This window comes from Onychostruthus taczanowskii, unplaced genomic scaffold, assembly GCF_017590055.1.
Source record: "Onychostruthus taczanowskii isolate IOZ18803 unplaced genomic scaffold, ASM1759005v1 scaffold44, whole genome shotgun sequence".
In the NCBI taxonomy this organism is placed as follows: domain Eukaryota; kingdom Metazoa; phylum Chordata; class Aves; order Passeriformes; family Passeridae; genus Onychostruthus; species Onychostruthus taczanowskii.
The window spans coordinates 148048-168080 of record NW_024501903.1 but is presented as its reverse complement, the minus strand read 5'-3'; the positions used below and the strand labels follow the sequence as shown (position 1 = coordinate 168080).

The 20033-nt window shown below is 38.3% G+C and overlaps 1 protein-coding gene across 1 annotated transcript in view; it reads left to right on the top strand.

Moving 5' to 3' along the window:
* The window catches only part of CRACR2A (calcium release activated channel regulator 2A), a 51811-nt gene that overhangs the window by 12802 nt on the left and 18976 nt on the right, over positions 1-20033 (top strand). Inside the window, exons 3-8 of the mRNA XM_041414149.1 lie at positions 1245-1356; positions 3735-3903; positions 5428-5574; positions 10892-10982; positions 13562-13657; positions 18383-18570. Of these exons, the coding sequence (XP_041270083.1) occupies positions 1245-1356; positions 3735-3903; positions 5428-5574; positions 10892-10982; positions 13562-13657; positions 18383-18570 (803 nt within the window). The remainder of the gene's footprint in view (positions 1-1244; positions 1357-3734; positions 3904-5427; positions 5575-10891; positions 10983-13561; positions 13658-18382; positions 18571-20033) is intronic.

Sequence of the window (20033 nt, the reverse complement as noted above, 5' to 3'; positions counted from 1 at the left end):
TACACAACTAATCCTGCTCAGAAATCCCTTTGTAACTATTCCAGATAGTTCTGTGCTTTAGCAGCTCTGTTGCTTTTACTTCTCAGGGCCACCTTGGAATTCCTTTTAACTCTCTTATCCATGCAGTTCATAAAGCATACCCTAAACTCTTTGTGGCAACCAGGGAACTCCTGGTTAATGCACTCAGCCTTTCCTGTGTGGCTTGGAATATTGAATAGTGGTTTCTGCTGTTTTGGATTGCAGGAGAAACATTTTTGGCCCTAAATCCCTCTGCCACAGTGGAACAGATCTGCACTTTTAATCTAATGAACTTTATCAACCTACTAGCTTGCAGTTTTAATATGTTGTATATAAAACAGGAGTTTGGGGGGATTAGAATGTTAATTAATAAAGCAGAGGAGTGAACCAGTGTGCATTTATATTGCTTCTCAAGCTGAGGAAAGGTTTTAATTTTCCTAGTGCTGTCTCCCAGTGGAAATGCTGGTTATTGGTGTTGTTTGCCACTCCAGTTTCCTCCTGTTTCTGGGAATCTGTCAACACTTAAAAGAATTAGAGTAAAACCATTAGGATCAGTTTTATATTATTCTTTTCTTTCATGTCTTTAGATTATCAGGAAAAAATATGTGATATTTTTGGAGCTGGTTTTATGCAGCTGTGTCTTTTTTGGTGTGAATATGCTGCATTTCAGAAGTAGACAGTCATGAACTCCATTGCACTCATTGTGGGAGCAACAGGTTTGGTCCTCAAACCATGCAGCTTTCTTAGCTTTGTTTTATTTACTTATTTATGTACACTTTTTGAATCAGCTTAAATTAGGACAGTATATCCTCTATAATGTAGTCATCTAGAGAGTTTCTTGCTTGACTTTATGATGTGGAAGGAGCTAGTTTTTCCATTCTGCTGCCAAGTTTGTCCAGAAGCCTGATAACCAAGGCATTTCACCAAGATAATCAAGTCATTTCACCAGGATGCTGAGAATCCACCTCAAGTTCTTTCCCTTCCCTGTGTGATTGGAATTTGTGGCACCAGGCAGTTGTTCTCCTTGCGTAGACATAATGGATTCATAAAGGCAAATAAGTCATTAAAGCAAATGTCCCTCACTTGATCTGGTTTTGCTCTGTAATTGGATTTTCACTCGGGGAAGCAAAGGACCTATCCTGCTGTACTGTGGATGTTTTGTAGAACCCAGTCTTCCTCTTATCCTGTAGTAATGGATAAAGTTGCTGCATGTTTTGTCATTCCAGAGACTGCATCCTGAGTTACCTCTTAGCCTGGAAGAACTTGAAAAAGTTTTTGCTACATTGGATGCTGATGGCAACGGCTCACTTACCCCAAAGGAGTTCATCACAGGATTCAGTGAGTTTTGGAAAGCCTGTCTCCTCTTTTAAGCTTTAGTCATGTTCTGTACTCTCCACATCAATCAAGAAGAACTTTGTCTTAAGAGGACACTTAATAATGCACACAGGGAGCCAGACTTTACCCTAAGTATAGCAGATATATGTAGCAGAGGAAGAAGTGGTCAAATTATGTGAATAAATGGAGAAAGGGCTCTGGGGTCCTTCTCTCTTGTGTAAAATGGCCAGTCATGACACAATATGAGAAAATTATGTAATCATCTGAATCACACTTCTTTTAAGCTGTTGGGTAAATCTATGTACAATTTATTGAAGGTTTCCCTTGGGCAGTGGGTGTGAGGGGGGAGTCTTGTGTGTTATTTCATATCAGGTAATAGGACGTGAAACATAATTAAAATTATCTCTAATCTTAATGTAAGACAATGCTAGGAATATGTTAATGCCACTGTCCTTAGAGCTGTGGAAATGCTTCTACAATGAATTAATTCTTCAAGTGGTGTTAATTTATTTCAAAACAAAACAGGATGAGGCACTTATTACTTCTGTAAGATATGATCTGATAAGTTCTTTGTAACTCCCTGTTTTTCAACAGCACTCTTACTGTCATATTCTCTGTGTTTGTCACAGGGTGGTTTTCTCCTCAGATGTGACATTCCAGATAAGATGACAATGTTAGTTAAACTGTGCTTGGTTGTTTATGCAGAATCCATTTTGTTCCTAATTTTAGCTCTGCTGGATAAGGTTTAAGCATTTTCCTTAGAAAACTAAATCTCATCTAGGCATGAATTGTAAAAGTAAATGTTAATTTAGTTAATAGCTGCAGGTCCAACAAACAGGACCTTCATTTTTGTTTTCATCGGTAGTTTGAAACCCTAATTCTGTCATGTCCCAATGTCCTCATGCCCACTTGAATTTCTTCTTCTAGATAAAACCCCTTTAGAGGTTTTTCTCCCAAAATTGCCCTAAGCCAGGACAGCCACCTCTCCCATTGTAGAGGTAGATCAAGTATCTTCACAGGGTATACTCTAATCTGAAAGTTGACATTATTAAAAAATGAAATAATAGATGCTTTGCTTTTCATGAGTTAAATTAAGATTACTTCCATAAGCAGTCCCTGCATAACCAAAACTCTTTCTTGAAGGAGGTTGCAAGTGGCTGCAATCTCAAGCAGCTCCAGATCCTGGGGATTCCTCCTGCTCGGGTGCTGGAGCCCAGTGCAGAGGTCCAGGTGGATGTGACCACTGCTTCCCTGTTTGCAGGTTCAGCTGGTAGTAAAGTTAAACAGGTACCCCAAAGACACCCACACAGGCACACAAAGGACATGGACCACACCACGTAAAGGACAAGATGGACAGTGTGAAGTGTGGTACATCTTAACCTGCTACACAGCGCTGACTGGTATTTTTCAGGCCAGCTAATCCTACATTTGGCTAGCTGATGGTGTTGGCATTCCTGGTAGAAGCAGAAGCTGTAGTAGATAAAAGCTGCTTGAAGAGGCAGAGTAATGTCAGGATAAAGCTCATGCTGCACCAATTACTAGGAGAGAGTCCTGTTTCTGTTTCTAAATGGTGGCAAATCTGAAATTTACTGTAACCCCTCTTTGCAACATACTCCCTTCCCTTGTTTTGTTGCCAACATGCTCTGTTGGGTGCTATGAGAAAAAAATGCAAGATGGAGTTAAGAAAAACATAAAACCACACCAGTGTTTCTGTTTCCTTGGATCTATAGAAATTTCTCTACTGGAACTTAGACTATAACAAAAAAATCCTCTGCATAAAATCACAATATCCTCTCCCCCAAAAAAATTTTGACTTGTGGATGTTAAAATAGATGGCACATTTGGAATTTGATGGAATGTATCTGGTCTGTGGCAAATAAGTACAAATGCATTGATTATTCATGTGACAATTTCACTTCTGCATCCTCACCATACAACCACTGTTAATAAAATGTAGCTTCCTGTATGCAATTTATATAGGAATTGAATGTGTGTCTTTGGTCATGCACTAAAAAGAATGTTAAATTTTATTTAATAAACATTTTATCAGTACTGATATTTCAGGTTCCTAATCTATTTAAACTTATCAAGAAAGAAAACCACAACATTTATGAAGAGTTGTTATTGCAATTTATGCCCTTTTATGTTTTTGCATGGAGATATGAATTTTTTCATTGGTTGTGAATTTTGAGGTGCGTTATTTACTGAAGATTAGATATTAAACTGGGCACAAAGCCAGCCATAGAACTCAGGGATCCTCTTGGCATGCCCCATCCTTTTTTTTTATTTACCATAAAATTTGAGTTTTAGTATGTTTAGTATGACATTGCTTCTTATAATAATTTCTGAAAATGCTAATGTGTGTAATTTCTAATTCTTAGGCCAATTTCTTTTGGAGCAGATTGCTTTGAAAAATGACATGGTGCAACCATCAGAAGGTGAAACAGCCTGCCCAGTTAGATACGAAGAGACCATGACTGGTGAAGAGGATGAAGAATTCCAGTTCTCAAATCTCATGGATCGGCTTGGAGCTGTGAAGGTTTTGGATGAGTGAGTTCTCACAACAATAGTAATCAGTTGTGTGACCCTTTATGATCCACCTCTGGGTTTGATTTTAATGGAATTCAAGATGGATGGCAAGGACAAAAGCTGCTCAAAACCACAGAGATTCTTTTAAAAACTAATTTTCTTGCTGTCATGATAAAATGCCATTTGACCAAGTTTCCAAGAGCAAAGCTGTTATACTCCAGGCACATGAAACGTGTTTTTCTGCCATGTGATCTGAACATAGATAATTACAAGCATGTAATCCACAGATGTCACTGATTTTCAATCAATGTGTGTTGATTGCTGTTTTTGGCAAGGCCTGTGTTTAAAGTGCACCATAATAGGGAAGTTTTTTCCACTTTTTCTGCTTTTCCTCCTCTTCTTGCCTAATTGTATATTGTGATTGCTCTGGTAATGCTGCTTCTTCCAAGGCCAGGATGGATCACTCTGAAACATGGAGCATAAAACCTGCTCAAAGAACTTCTTGTGTGCTGGCCTCACATTCATTGGTCAATCACAATGAATACTGTAAATACAGTAAATACTGTAGAACAACAAAAAAAAAATTGGGCAAAAATGGGAGAGAATCTAGACAAGTGATACAAATATTTAAGAAATACATCAGTGATTCTTACTATGGACAAAAGTGCTCATCTGTCCTTCTCTTCCCCTGACTGCCTGTTCCAGGAGACAGTACATTGTCATCCATCCTGAAAGTCTTTCATTATGAAGAGATATTTATCACCCACATTTTCTATCCTTATCCTCATTTTGTCCTTTAAATACAGCACTCTTTACTGGCTAGGTTCAGGATTGCAATGCTCATGGAAGAGAGTGAGTCAGGAAGAAACAAAGTGGTTCAGGAGAATATTGGCAAAGTATTAGAAACCCATTATCATTCACAATAGAGCTGTCAGTGTCTGCTGAACAGATTTGGAAACACAACATTATCTTGGTAAATCTTTAAATCAAAATTTCAAGATGTTTTGTTCTGCTTTTTGTAGCAGAATCACCATGGAAGAAAAATGTATCGAAAATTACAGATTGCCGTACAAATGCAGTTTGTTAACATATCTTTGTTACTTAGAAGTCTGAATCTCATTCATTTCTTATGAGGGAAGGATTTTGATTAGCTTTTCCACTGCCCCCTCCCCTCTAGATCTGTGGAAACTTCTTTACTTCTAATAGAAGTGATGGCAGGGCACACTGTGTCTCGTCTGTCTCCTTTCTTACCCATTCCTGTTTAGGTACAGTGTCTGGCAAGGCACCCACTAAACAAGCAGTTCCTGTGCCATTGTGCAGTCAGGAATGGCCAGATGTTGCAATGCATTTTTAAAAAAATAAATCTCCCTAATTTCCCACCCCCTCATCCTTTTCAAATCTGGCACAGTTTAAGTTGTTTCTAATAAGTTTTGTGTTCTGACTAGTGTTGCCCTGAAGCCTCGATCTACTAAGGGTGCTAAGGGCATTTACTGCAGCCTGGGAAATGTTCTCTCTTAATGAATCCTTTACGATGTTTTCTTGCAGTGAGACTGATGTGAAGCAACTTTGGTTGCAGCTAAGAAAAGAAGAACCTCATTTACTTTCCAATTTTGAAGAGTTCCTGGTCAGAATTTTTTCCCAGCTCCAAGAAGCAGATAATGAGAAGAATGAATTGGAATGTGCTCTAAAAAAGTTAGTACTTCTCTTTGTTAGACTGCTTGTGTAGTTTTACAGCTATTTCACCTGCTATTTGAACTTCTGAAATAAACAAGGTATTTCAGTGGAGAATGAAGGACAAGACTTCACTATAATGTAAAATTTCCTATAATGTAAAATTTTGTCAGGCATTAAGACTACTTGTAGAACTTTTCATATGGCAGAGCTGAATTAAATTAGCTTTTCTCTTCTGGTTAAGATTTTATTGACTGAAATTCTTTTGTAGATAGCTGTTATTGCATTGAAGTTTTAAGACAATATTGAGTGATTCCAATCTAGTTAATCAGTTTGATTCCAGAGGAAAGTTGTATTTAACAGTAAATCTGATAAATTGTCTGTGTGCTTTGCAAGCATTGCGTGCAGAAAAGCTATAAACCTGGATTAGCTGGCCAGAGACGTAAGAGGTTTAAGATGTTAGAGCAGCACAAAGCACTGATACTAGTGAAAATGTAAGTTAACAAATATATATAAAGCAAAGCTACGAAATACAGTAAATAACATACATTTGTTTTATATATAAAATGTATAAAATGTAAATATAAACAAATACATAAAATACACATACAAAAATATGTATAAGAACTAAAAATTAATAGATCATACTTTTATATGTAGTTATCTAGAGGGAGAAAAGTTATGATGCTAAATCTTAACAAAATGCAGAATTATAGGTATAGTTGAAGTTCCACTGTATTTTATTTTAAAGTGTTAGTTCTGAATTTCAGATCCTTACAGACTGAGCAATAAAGGCAAATATATTGTTGAAAATTTACTTCATTTTTTCAGCACTCTCCTGACTATTGTGAGAATGTGTCAAGGCTTATGAAGAAGGAAAAAACCTAAAAATGTATGATCATTGAAGACAATTGGTTTAGATTAGTAATAGCATTTTCTGCTAAGTCTCTGTGTGTGGTTTTAGCCTTCAGGCAGCTGGAAACAGCATACAGAGAGTTTTGCTGTCTGTTTTAGTCTAGAGATTGTTAACTACCATGTGTGGTGAGAGGTTTGTTCTGTGAGGCTTTTTGGGGATTTTTATGTGTTTTTTTGGGAGCTGGATGAATAAATGTGTCTCTTTAATAGCTCTGATCAGTGCAGAGGTGTACAGAGAGTACATTAGCATTATCTTTTCTGGCTGATGTGAAATCTCTACCTTGAAAGTGCATTGGATTTTTATTCCTTTGTAGTAGACACATGTTTTAGCTAATTTCTTCTTTTTGTTGCTCCTGATAACACCACTGATTTCAGCACGTTGATTGTTTTGTTTGTAGTCGATTGCTGGAAGGAATCAGAGTAGTAATGTTATCTTTGCTAGCAACAGTGGGGATAAATAACCTGTTCCTTTTAAACTATGTATGAATCACAACAAAACTCAAGACAGCACCATATAGGGGAGAGGAATAATTTTTTTTAATACCCACGTACTCACTAGCAGTAAGATGCATGTATCTGCAGAGACTGGCCAGGATTTACTGAGGGGTCACAGAAGAGAAGGGATGCTGGGTTTTGAGGACCTATAATGTCTACTGGGTTGTTCTTGATTGGTGACAATAACACTCTTTGGAAATTGACTATGATTTTGATCTTTTGTCTTTCCTTCCTGTGTCTTTCCTTCCTGACTCACCTCTGTGAGTCATTAGGCAATAAGGCAGTCTACTCTCAGCCTTTTGTCTCATTTCCTGGGTGTAGGCTGTGCTTTTGTCTTCAATTGTTCCTTTCTCTTCTATCCTGGATGCCCTCAGAAGCTTCATGTGCATTTGCTAGGATTTTTATGCCATAAAAATCTATGCTCTTCACCCATGATGTTTTTCTCTACTTTTTTTTTTTTGGTCTTTTCTTCTGGACCTTTCGCATGTGCGTATTTTCATTCTTGAACCCGAATCCTATGGTCTGAGAGATCCAGGAGTTTCCTCCTGTTCTGGCTCAATACATCCAGTAGGTTGCTGCTGTTCCTGTTTGTAGGTCCAGGCAGCAGTGAGGCTGAACATATATTCTCAATACACAAACATGCAAATTCAGCACACATGGGGAATGTCCAGGTTAATACTGATGTAACTAGAGAGAGGGGAAAAAAAGAAAAAAAAACCAGGGGGTTTTCAATCTAAACTAAATGTGATTTTGTGGGTACGATATTTATTTGCCAGGGTAGGTTAGTTCTCCTTGATTTTTGGTATTCGTGTTTCATTTTAAGTGCTAGTTTAAAATTAGATGGCTTCTTAAACATAGCAGTAGTTCTTTCTTAAGTAATAGGGTGATGTATTGAGCACCCAAAAAAAGCAGAGATTAACATTAGGAAGATAAAATAAAATCATGCTTCTGTGATGAGCTATTACAATTCCAGAGAAAGCCCATGGGAGCATTGCAGAGAGCTTCCCAAAATCAGCCAGAAAGGCCCAGTAAAGTGCTGGGTACTGCCAGGGAGGGTACTGGGCATGTGGCAAAGCATATTTTTGCCACTACATGGACTCTTAGTGCACCCATGTCCTGAGTGCACTGTGGGAAGTTCTGGTCTCTGCAACCCAGCAAGAGTGTAGTAGGATGAGGAAAAGTGCAGGGAATGGCAACTCAGTGGTTAAAGGAATAGAGCAGCTATTCTGAGAGAGCTACTTTTAAGAAGTTGTATCTCTTGAATGAGGAGGCAAAGGCTGGAGTGGAATATGACAGACCTTGTTATTCTTCAAATCCCTGGCAGTAGAACCAAGGGGTTTTTAATAAGACTGATAGGAAGTAAGCTAAAAGAGATGAGAAAGACCTTTTTCCTCTAATAGCAGATAAAATCTTTAAGTGCCATTAGCTCTGTCTGCTGCTGTGCTTTGCATTTGAAGGACAAACCTAATAAAAATGTAGACTCTGTTTCAAACAAGAGTTCTAAACAGGCAAGATAAACAGAAGGGTAAAGGGGAAGGGAAGGATGAACTGACTTCTCACTTAGCATGGGAGAGTGTCAGAATCCATCTTTGTGGAAGATGAGGAGAATCAGCATCTCAGGAGATTAGTTCACACTGTGCACAAATCACTGTATTTTTTTAAGGAGAAAGAACCATTATGATAAACTGCGCTGACAGCAGTTGTGAAATCAAAACAATTCACACTGCAGCTACATGAATAGGCAGAAATTAAACCCTTGTAAGTGTGTTCATCCTGAATCTGTTATCTGAACTTAGTAAACTCACACTACATTTCATCTGCTTTCATCTCTATATGTTTATTCCAGTGTTACTGAAAGGAGAGACTAAATTATCAAATATGACCAAAACTGTAAAATTATGTGTTAAGTAAAATTTGAAGCGGTAATCTAAGGGAATAGAAAAACATGTTGCATTTTTCACATAAAAATGATATATCCTTATTGATTCAGGTTTTTTTTCTCCTGAATATATGTGGGGAATGTTTGCCAGCTAATTTTTTTTTCTTCTGCTTGTTAGTTATTTTACTTATAATTGTTAGATTTTTGATTATGAGGGAATATTTCCCCCTTCTGTTTAATTTGATCAGAGATATGAATGGAAATCCATGAATGAAATGCTTGGAGGGTATTCAGCCTGTAGAAATGACATGTGCTTATGTGCCAGGGCAACTGAAAAGATTCCTACATTCAGTAGTGCTTTCAGGATATAGTCTTCATGGTGCTACCATATCCTTTGCTTCCAAGCACATTAGAGTTAAAAAATACCAAAATCAGCAAGCTAAAACACAGGACTAAAGTTATTCTCCCTGTCACACCGAAGCCCAGGAAATCTTCATGATTCCCATGGAAACACTGGCTGCTGTGCAGTGTGTTCTGCCTCTGCAAAGTTACAGGGCTTTTCAGTAGTCAGTCTGGTGCTGGTCGAAGTGACATTTTACTGCCTGAGTACAGTAGGTGTATGGTCCTAGCATCTCTGCCATGTCTTTCTAAGTAGTTGTTTTTCTCTATGAATTTGTGTAATTTGATTCTATTGATGAGCGCTAATTTAATAAATTAGCATTTTGTTAGTTTCAAGAAAATAATTTGAGATCAGACCATGACACATCGTTACAGTATAAGGGGAGTAAGGCAGCAAAAAGGGCTTCTGGATTTTCTGGCACTCTCTATTTGAAATGTTGCAGTCACATGGCAGAGGCCCTTTTGGAGCCTGGTTTTCTCACCTAGTCAGAGTTTACTTGTTTGGTTTTACTCACTCTTAGATTAGGCAAAGTTTTTGGATTTTCTTTAAAATTGGCTTTGTTTCAAATTAGAAGTGAACCAGGCCTTCAATAAGGGAAAACATAGAATATGTACTGTATTGGGTTAAAAAAAAAAAAAGATACAAAATAAATGTTGGGTTTTTTTTCCTACTGCATGTTCCTTGTCTTGCTCTTGCTGAAGTGAATGCCCTTGAAGATTTGGTACTTTATTTGTGACAGATGCATTATGCAAATTGCTCAAGGAACAGCTATGTCAGGAAGAATAGGAGGCAGTATACAGTACTGTCAGATAACGTTCCTAATAATCACTATAAAAAAATTATTCTGAGATGTCCCCTGAGTTTGATACAAAGATATTTTTGCTTTTCAGTGTCTGGATTAATGAGCATAGAATAGAATAGAATAGTAGCAGAACAAAGCAGATATCTCATTCTCTGTCAACAGTTAACTTTTTTCTCTCCAAGCAAAACATTTGCTTTATGTAATCCTTCATGGATCAAACTGCAGTGATATTAATTGCAATATTCCACTGGAAAAAGGTGAACTTTTTAAAGGTTGTTCTTTTTTCTTCCTGTAGTTGTGCACAGCATATTTATTTCTGTTCTTCATCTGGGCTTTTCAAATTTATTTCAGCAAAGCAGTTAGAGAGGCAGTAAGGCTGCTTTCAAGAAGGTCTTTCAAGAATTCCATTCTAGCTAATGTGTCATAGACAGAAGTACCTCATTCAGTACCCTTGAATGGGCAACAGTGCAGTCCAGCAGCAAAAAAAGGAAGTTGCCATGAAAATAGTTTTAACTGTCAAATTTAGGTTCTGATATCTTCTACTGTCATTAGGAAACTCTTCCTTATACCTATGATCTAGCAATCATTAAAATTGCAAAATGAACAGCTGCTTTATATGGAAACATCAGCTTTATATTAGCTTTTGAGCTACTGAAGCTTTACTTCTATGAGAGAAAAAAAAAAAAATCTGTGAGCTTTGCTGCACAAAAATTTCTATTTCCTTGCCACCAGAACATTCTTTGGAGTCTTGTGTTAAGGCAGAGATGTGGAGCTTAGCTGGTAATGTGGGCCATGAGTTGAAGTAATGCTGCAAAGAGCCACTCAGTGTATTTTTATCTCTTATTAGGAAAATTGCTGCTTATGATGAAGAAATTCAACACCTCTATGAGGAAATGGAACAGCAAATCAAAAAGGAGAAAGAGCAGTTTCTCTTGAAAGTGAGTGTCTCTGTTATAGTGGCCGTGGATCCTGCTCCCCTTTTCTGTGGTTTTAAACTCGTTCTGGGTGTGAAATTAAAGCCCACAAAATGTGTTTCACAACAGAGGAAGAAAAAATATCTTTTACCTCACAGCTACTTTTGTGCTGCTGTTTCAAACTTTTAGTCTCTGCAGCTTCAAGCTTAACGTGACTTGTTGGATGAAGGAGCTGTGATGTCCTATGCTCAGTGGCTGACATACAGCACAGCTGGCATTCTTTTGAAAGTCACTTGAACTACAAACAATGTCTTGTTGGTGCTACTCTAGGTCCAGCTTCTGGTCACAATCAGGAAAAACGCTCCGTGAGGTTGTTCAGAGCAGCACCAATCCTGTTGAATTCTCTGATTTTTGGGAGGGGATAACAACAAGAGATGAATCAAATGATGGTAATTTGCGCAACAACTACAGGTTATTTGCAAAATAAACACGGGGCAGAATCTTGTCACTGCCATGGTGCTTCCAAAACACCTGAAGATGAATTCCCTTTTCTTGGGAAGTTGTCTTTAAATCTCCTCTACTGTGTCTGTAGTCTTTGGATTTTTCTTTCCTGCTTCTTTCCTCTTTTTCTAGTAAAATTAGGAAACTAACAAGGACTTCCAGCATGCTTCAAGAAAGAGTCACCTTAGAATCTTGTAGGTGGGCAGGTGACATGTTACTTCCTAGCTACTTCAGGATGCTCAGGAACTTGGGCAATTATGTTTTGAGTATTAAAATATTGGAGGTTCCACAGCTGCTCTGGGTGGCCTGGGACAGTCAGTCATGAGATATTGGCTCATCCCTTTTTGTTGTCTTGGTATCAGTCATATAAATGGAACAAATACAAGGTTTCAGCAATACATGATAGAAATAGTTGCCAAAATAGTGGTTATTGCCTCCATTCTCAATCAAGTATGTATAAATATATCTAGACAATATAATCAAATGTATCTCAAGCTTCCTTTTGTGATGCAAATATATCAACTATTTTTTGTTCCCTGGCAACCAAAATAAAATAAAAGAAAAAGAAAGAGAAAAAAGAACAAAAAAGTGCCTTATCAGCTGTCTAAGGAATAGTTCTTTTCACTTGCCTTAATGGGTAATGAATCTGATTCAAATTTTCAAGTTTTTTTCCATTCCAAGCTGAGGGCAGTTTTTAGTGGTGGATGAGACGAAACCTTTAAACCTAAAACTTTATAAAGTTTGTATACCAGCTGAAGGATAAAAAGTATTTGCAACTTTGCCTGAGAGCACTTTTGTGGAACAAATAGTTTATGTGTTCTTAATAGTCCACAACTGCAGTGGTACTGAAAATCCCCAAACAACAAAGACTTTTCCATAAGCAATGATTGTTGGATCTCCTAATTAGCTGTATATTTGAGGTTAAGCCATTTCTTTCAGGCTTTTTCATGAAAGCTTCCCACTCAAGCTATTTACAGTTTAGTCAGCAGTCACACTAAGGGCTGCCAGACACTCATGAAGTATTGTTTCTTTGCATGACTAATTTGAGATCCGGGGAGATCTGACTGTTAAATTCTTTCTCTAATGCAAAGTCTTACAAAGACTTTATAGCCTGGAGAGATGCATTGATGCCATATAAAGGGGAAATTATTGTGGCTTGAATGAAGAGCAGCTCTTGAAGAATACATTTAAAGAAATTGGTAAGATGCAAATAAGTACAAATTGTAGCTATTTACAATACTTAATACCCTGCTGACTGAATGTTACACAAAAGGGGCAGTTAGTCTGTTTTTTCACTTGCATATATATTCTTCCCCAGAAAGAGCCAGTTACCATGCATTTCATTACCCCATTACATGTACTGCTTAAGGGAAAACACTTGTAAGAACCACTGCTGTCATGAGGGAATTTTTATTTTTGTTTAAAGATATTTTCCTCGGGACCTTAGAGAGTAAAAGCCTGATTTTGGAGAAACAGGACGGATTCTCAGCTGATACGAACTTTTGGAACCTGATTTTACTCAGGAGAGGGCTGACAATTTTTGTCAGCTGAGGAGTGTCAGAAGAAGTAATCCCAAAAGTGACTGGGAGTTTCCCAGTGACTCCAGGATAGTGGACAGGTTAATAAAATTGATAAGTGAAAGGCAGAGCTTGAAGCCCCAGTTTCTTGTTTATACCAGTGGAACATCTGTGAAAACTGATGTTAGTGATGGATTTGAAGCGTGGCAGTTGCTGTTTCTTTCACATCAGCCTGAGTTGCTGTGGCTGGAAATACGAGGATACATTCTGGCTGTATTGATCTAGACTGGCTCAGCTCCTCAGCCTTCTGCCTGAGATGCCTGCCTCCACTTTCTAGACTCAATACCTACTCAATACCTACTCAATACCTACTCATGTGCAATCAGCACATTCTTTAGCAACCACAGTCATGGAAGCTGCTGGACTACAATAATTTAGAGATTCGTGAGTCATGCCATCCCTAAACTGAGTACTACCTGTGTCTTGTGATATTCACTGTGGAAAGCTTGATTCCCGATTCATTCTTCTTCTCCTGTGATGCAATTGTGCTGTTCTGTTAATCCATTTTCTCTTGGAATTTTGCAGGACACAGAGAGGTTTCAGTCCCACAGTCAAGAGCTGGAGCGCAAGCTGCTGTCAAAAGAACAAGAACTGGAACAGTTGGTTCAAAAACAGAAAAGGGTACTAACTGATATCCTTTGGAGTTAAAAAATAGATGGCTCTTATTTGCTCATATGATTTTCTTTAGGTACTATTTTAGGTTCCAAAACTGCAAGTTGGTGTAATGTGGTTCTGCCAAATTGTGACCCTCTGTTGTTCTTGTAGTTTTCCTTTTATGTGGTAAAATGGAGAATAAAATAATGTATTGCGTATTCTCCCCAGGTACTAGGTTAATTTCTATGGAAATGTAGCATAATTCCACTGCCTTCAGTCTTTTACAAACTGGCTTAACATGCAGACAACTTAAGAGCAGGGAACAATGATTTGGCTGTTGTAGTGCACACCTCTGCTCAAAGCCTGTACCAGCCACTCATTTACTTGTTTTGGACTGATTCAGCACTATGAACTCAAAATGCTCCCTCCTGAACAACTTGGTCCTGATATATCTCTGTGATAACAGTATTATAGCAGTGCATGTTTCCCTTGCATTGGTAACAGCTTGTCAAGTTCCCATAATAAAACCTGAGGTGTTTTGCTTTAAAATGCATGGCCTGCTTGGGGGAGCAGGGAACTTGCTGTAAAGTGGCTCCAAGGTCATTGCAGGAAAGACTAGCAATAGGGAAAGGAGGTAGCACTGGCATTTAAAGGGCTGACACGGAATGCTCTAAACACAATTCCCTCTGTAGAGTATGAATTTGTGGACAAAAAGAAGAAGGTTTTTCACAATAAGAACCATGAGCCACTGGAATAAACTTTCTGGGGAAGTGGTGGATTTCCCAGCATTGGACACTAAAGATTTAGCTGGGTAGGATGCTGGCTCATCTTGGCTAAACTGAATTTTTGCCAAAAAAGATTGGAACAGACAAACCTTGAGTTACCCTTCCAACCTGGTACTCTGTTATTCTGTGAAGTTTAGCTGATAAGAATGCAGGACTGAACGAAAAATCTATTCCACAGTTGAAATCAGCTTCCTGGTGTTAATTACCTTTGTCCAGTGCCACTGTGAATCAGAATATATATGGTTTTATTCAGGCTCTGTACCACATTGCAGCACTGTAATGGAATAACCTATACTTTGAATATATCTGTGGAGGCATACAGATCAGGCATTTTTAGTCTGAAACTAAATGTGAAAGTATAAGAAATTACTTATTCTAATTTTCTAATGATTACATTTAATACTTTCCTTTGTTTGTTTGTTTTTGCTTTAAAGCTCTGTTTAAAACTTGGTTGTCAACCAGTAATTCCATAAAAAACTCTTGTTTTTTTAAATCAAGTACGTGTTTTCTAAATTTGGTATAAAACCCACAGAAGCTATTCAAAGGCTTTCACTCAATTTTAAGCCTGGTATAATCAATCAATATAGGCAACAATACCAGGAAGTCTTATCTTATGATTGTTGTCTACAATGCCATTGTCTACTATTGCCTATCTTGGAGAACATAAAACAATGTCTGTGCTATTTTTATTAGTATCATTTTTTAATCTGATTTTATGTTTTCCATTTCTGTTCGCTACATTGCTTATTATTAATAATGTTACTGTGGGTTTTTAAAATTTGTAATTTCTAGTATTTATCATTTCCCCTCTCCATTATGAATTTGCATGAATCACAACAAGAGTGCATTTGAAAGACAGACTCTTCATACACCATAAATATTAAACTATCCCATTTTGGTTTTATGGAAAGGAAGCTGTGTTGGATGAATGGAATTCACTATTTCTAACGCTGAGATGGCATAATTTCATTCAGATGATTGATGACAACTGAAACTTTTGTCATTATACCAGCTGATTGGCCCTTTGTTAATCTGATATGCAGTATTTGATGTTTTTTTTTTTTCTGGTATACCAACCTAGCCTATTTGTTTGAGTGCTTTACTCACTGTAGTTAGAGGCACTGTTTTCTACATGTATTTTTCTGATTTCTAATGATCCTCTCTGAAAATGATTCTCATCTTTACTCAGATCTGCTTTTATAATACTGTGTCCCCACTCATTTTCTGGTGTTGCTTTTCATTCACTGAGATACCCATGAGTGGTGTCTAATGTTTGCCTTACCCAGAGATCTCTTTCACTTTTGCCTCCTCCTCTGGCATGAAAATATACTTTGATAATTAAATCTCTTCTTGAATACAGTAAAGGTAGCTTGATTTAATTATGACCTCTATGCTTGGTTGTATGAGAGAACCTCTTGGGAGCAACACAAATGCTTTTTTCCAAACTTCATTAATAAGTCTTTTTTTAAAATTTAAAATACAATGTAATTGTTTTTGTGTTGGAAATCATTAACAAAAATATGAAAATGAGATTTCAGACTGGATGAGCTCTGTGTTGTTTCCTCTGACATAGCAAGAGGGATTTTCCCTTATGAGGGTTGTCTGGCTGGCATTGCTCCTCAAGGGATGTCAGTTGGAACATCTCATGAGGAGGCAGTGGGGACAGAGGATGTCCAGCATAACCTCTAGGGCACAGACTCTTGTGTGAGAGAAGAAAGCAGGTGTGGACCAGGTGAAATGCAGGGCAGTTACTGTTACTGGACTTCTCACATAAAATGCTGGGTTCTGTGCTGAGACAGCCACTGAAGAGCGCAATCTTGGAATTGGGAATGAGATGCATAAAAACATGCATCAGTAGCATTCCAGTGATTGTAACTGCCTTGTGGCACTGTATAAATTTTACATCTTTCACATGCTACTGAAAGAAATAGGGAGGGGAAAAAAACCTACAGAAAGGATGCTGCTAAGAACAAAGGATTGTACAGAGAGTGGTCAATGTGTGGGGACACCAATAAATGTCTTCAACACTAGCTCATTTGCATTTGATAACCCCAGTTCTTTATTCAGCTTGAACTTGATTTTCCTCTCATCTTTGTCAAAAAGAGAAAATGCACCATCAGCTACCATGTCTGTGCTTGACCTGTAGAAATGGGTTAATTCTCTCTGCTACTTAGATTTTCTTAAACATGTCTATGGGCCATGAGTCTTTCCCCTGCAGTTTCCATCTACCAGATGAACATAGGGACCAATTTGCAGCCCCAGTAAGCAGCTAGAAGTTATAGGATCTATGCCATTCTACTACCAGCTGAGCATTCCCCTAGTGAGTTATTTCTCTGTGTTCGGAGTTGTTTGGAAGAATGCTTTAAAGGTAGTGTTTGGCATTTCTCAAAGGATTGTACCCTCAAAGGGTAAAGTGAAAGAAGGGAGCTTTGTATTGCTGTGAAACAATCCTTTCTCCTCTTGTTGTGTTCTGGGTTTTAGACATTATATTATAATTTTTCTGACAAGAGTGAGCACCAGGATTTATAGCAAGTATTTCTAACATCAGTATAGATGATTCTGGGAGCTGATGTTGGCTGCCATTGTGTTACATATCCAGAACAGTCTCTGTGTAAGTTTTCAGATGGCCATTCTGTTCTCTAAGTGGGGTTTTTGTCTGCAGCTTTTTGCTCCTTAGATTTTTGAAAGTTCATCTTTGTGTGGTCACTTTTTGCTTCTCCCAAAGCCACTCCTCTGGATGAATCTTGTCTTAAGTACCTGAAACAGCTCATCTTTTACTTAGAAGGGGTAACTTCGTTCTGTTGAGGAGCAGAAGCAATATTCAGGAGCTGACGTAACCTATCCCTGTAAGCCAACCTTGTTCAGCAGTAATCTAATGCCCAGCCAGTGTTCCATGGGAAATGTGAGCCTGCTGAGGCTACAGTTCAGCTAAGACATTAAGCTGCTGCTGCTGCTGCTGCTGCTGCTAAATGCTCCCACTCCACATGTGTTCCTGACTTCTCACAGTCCGGGCTATAAACTATTTTCTGCACTTATTTTTAACCTGGGCCTCGTTCAAAACCAGGACTACAACAACAGCAGTGTTCTAGGGTAGGAACTGGAAGAGCTGGGTGAGGACAGATTTTGGTTGGGTGAGCTCTGCTTGTTGGGATGGGCAAAATGAGAGTTCTGACATTGTTATGTCTCAGATCTGGAAGATTGAAATGGTGTCATTGTAATGCTCCAAGTATGTTTTACATCCCTTAAAATGAATACAGCGGAAAACAAAAAAAAAAACAAAATAAAACTTTTCTATTTTAAGGTCAGCAATGCTTTCCCTAATATAAAGTTTTGCTCTGCTGTCTGAATTTGCTCAGTTAGCCAGGGAGAGGCAGGTAAAACTTCTTTATGTACCAGAAACCACTGTCATCTGCTGTTGCTTGTTTTACAGGGAAGTTGTATCTTTCCTTTGATGTACATTGGAGAGGGAATATAGAACTGAATAAAAAGGCTCTAATTCACAATTCTTGGCAGATCTGTCTGAGGTGGCAAAAAGGTTGCTGCTTGCTCATATTGCTGGGGATGGGAAGGTTTATCAGCTATCAGATTTAAATCTAACAGTTTTTAGGTAGATCTCTGAATCACTCTGTGTAGGCCTGGTCTTTGTGAAGAATGGTCTAAAATAGCAGTTGTGAATATCAGCTTAATGCTGCTAATCTGCTGTGTAGCACCTTCTTTATGGTTTGTACTGCTGTGTTCTTGTACTGGATAAAATTCAGTCATAGAATGGAATGGCTTTGTTTTTGTGTAACATAATGATGTCTCTACAAAGAGCAGTGGAAGAGCACCATATGTGTTTTATTCATTTTTTGGCTTTGATAGAAATAGCTCTCCGCTCAGCTAACCTCTAAGACCCAAACTGAAAGCCTCAAAACTAAGATTCCTGAGTCAGGTGTCATGTTTTCTGTTCTCTTTTCTTCCACCCCAGTTAGAGCATCAGTGTACACAACTCCTCAGTGGCAAAGAAGAAACCAAAGTAGAGAACACCAAGCTGAAGCTGACTAACCAGGAGCTGCTGAGAGACCTGGAGAGAACATCCCGTGAGCTAAGCCTGGCTCAACAGCAGCTGCAGGTGCTTCAGGAGGAGGCATCAAGGCTCCATGAGGAGAAGGAAATGTAAGTGTCCAGCTGCAGCAGTTCTTGTGCACTTGCTTGCTGTGCCAGTGAGCCCCCTCATGGTACCCAGTGCTGTGATTTAAGCTTGTGTCAAAAGCAGAAACTACCTGCAAAGCTGAGTGCAGTTCTAGCTGCTTTCCCCCAGGTAATTCAGCATGTTTTCTGTAGCCTATCTGGCTTCTGTGGAATCTTTTGCTATGTGTTCAAAATGTCAGTGTTCTCCCCACTGCCACTGGTTGAGGGTATTTGGAATTAAAAATTCATGTAGTGTCTTAGTTTTGAGATACCAGTGGAATTCGCTATGGAAATGCCTTACAGTTGTGGCACATGATGCTTCATCCTCCTCAAAGCTGAGTCTATCTGAAACTTGCTTCTCAGAATGCACTCTGACTGAGATACCTGAGATCTTCTTTTTCTCCTTCATCAAAAGTAAGCCTAGTAAGGCCAGCAAGATAAAATTTAGCTTATCCCAATTCCCACAAAGCTTTATGGCAATTCAGAACCCTGATTTTGGGGTTTTCAGTTCAAATGTTGAAGGTTTCAGATTCTGACTCCAAAAAAGAAAAAAAAATTCAAGAAGAAATATTTATGGTTCATATTTTGAGGGATAAAAATGACTTGTGACAGTTCAAGCTACCTGTCTTGCTCCAGCCTTCTGCACAAAGCAGAAGAATCACTGCCTTGAGGCTGTAATTGGCAGAAATGTTCACTCAAGTCTATTATAAAGAAAATGCTCAGGGATCTGTAGAAGCCTCTTATTGCCAATGGAGAACACATGAATGACAGATGGACCCAGTTCATTGCAGCAATGAACTGTATAATTCAGAGCTGTTGCTGGTTGACATATTTCAGGATAGAGCAGAACATTAGTTCAAATGTCACATTCTTTTTCTCCTAAGATTTGTGCCAAGCTCTATTAAGTTGTCACTTCCTTAATTTTTCTTGAGCGTAAAAATAAAGAATTTTGTTGATAAATTAGTATTAAAGAATGGCCACCGTGATTAGAATTTTTAGGTTTGCATGTTTGGTGTGTGTTTTGGAAGTAGACAGTAGAAATACTCCTCCTCAAGGTGGTTTGTTTCCTCTTTGAGGCCTCTCTTTTCAGATCCAGAGCAAAGACTATGGAATGATCTGGTTTAAAAGCTACAAAGGAAATCTGCCCAGTGGTCAGACTGCTGAATAATACTACTGCACTTACAAAGCACTTTGGATTCAATAGTGGTTTATGGAATTAGAGCTCAGCCCTACTCAACTGCACCTGCAGTGTTGCTTTAAACATCTGAGTCAGTCTGGTAAGACCTGAGCTACTGAAGCAGGTGTAATGTTCAGACAGTGCACAGGAAGAACTTGAGGCTTCACTGAAAGGCGAAAAAACCAATAAAGGCCAGACACCAAATCGTGTTAAATCAAAGTAAATGGTGTTAAAATGGCTGCATAAGTGTCAGGAATTGAAAAGAAATTGT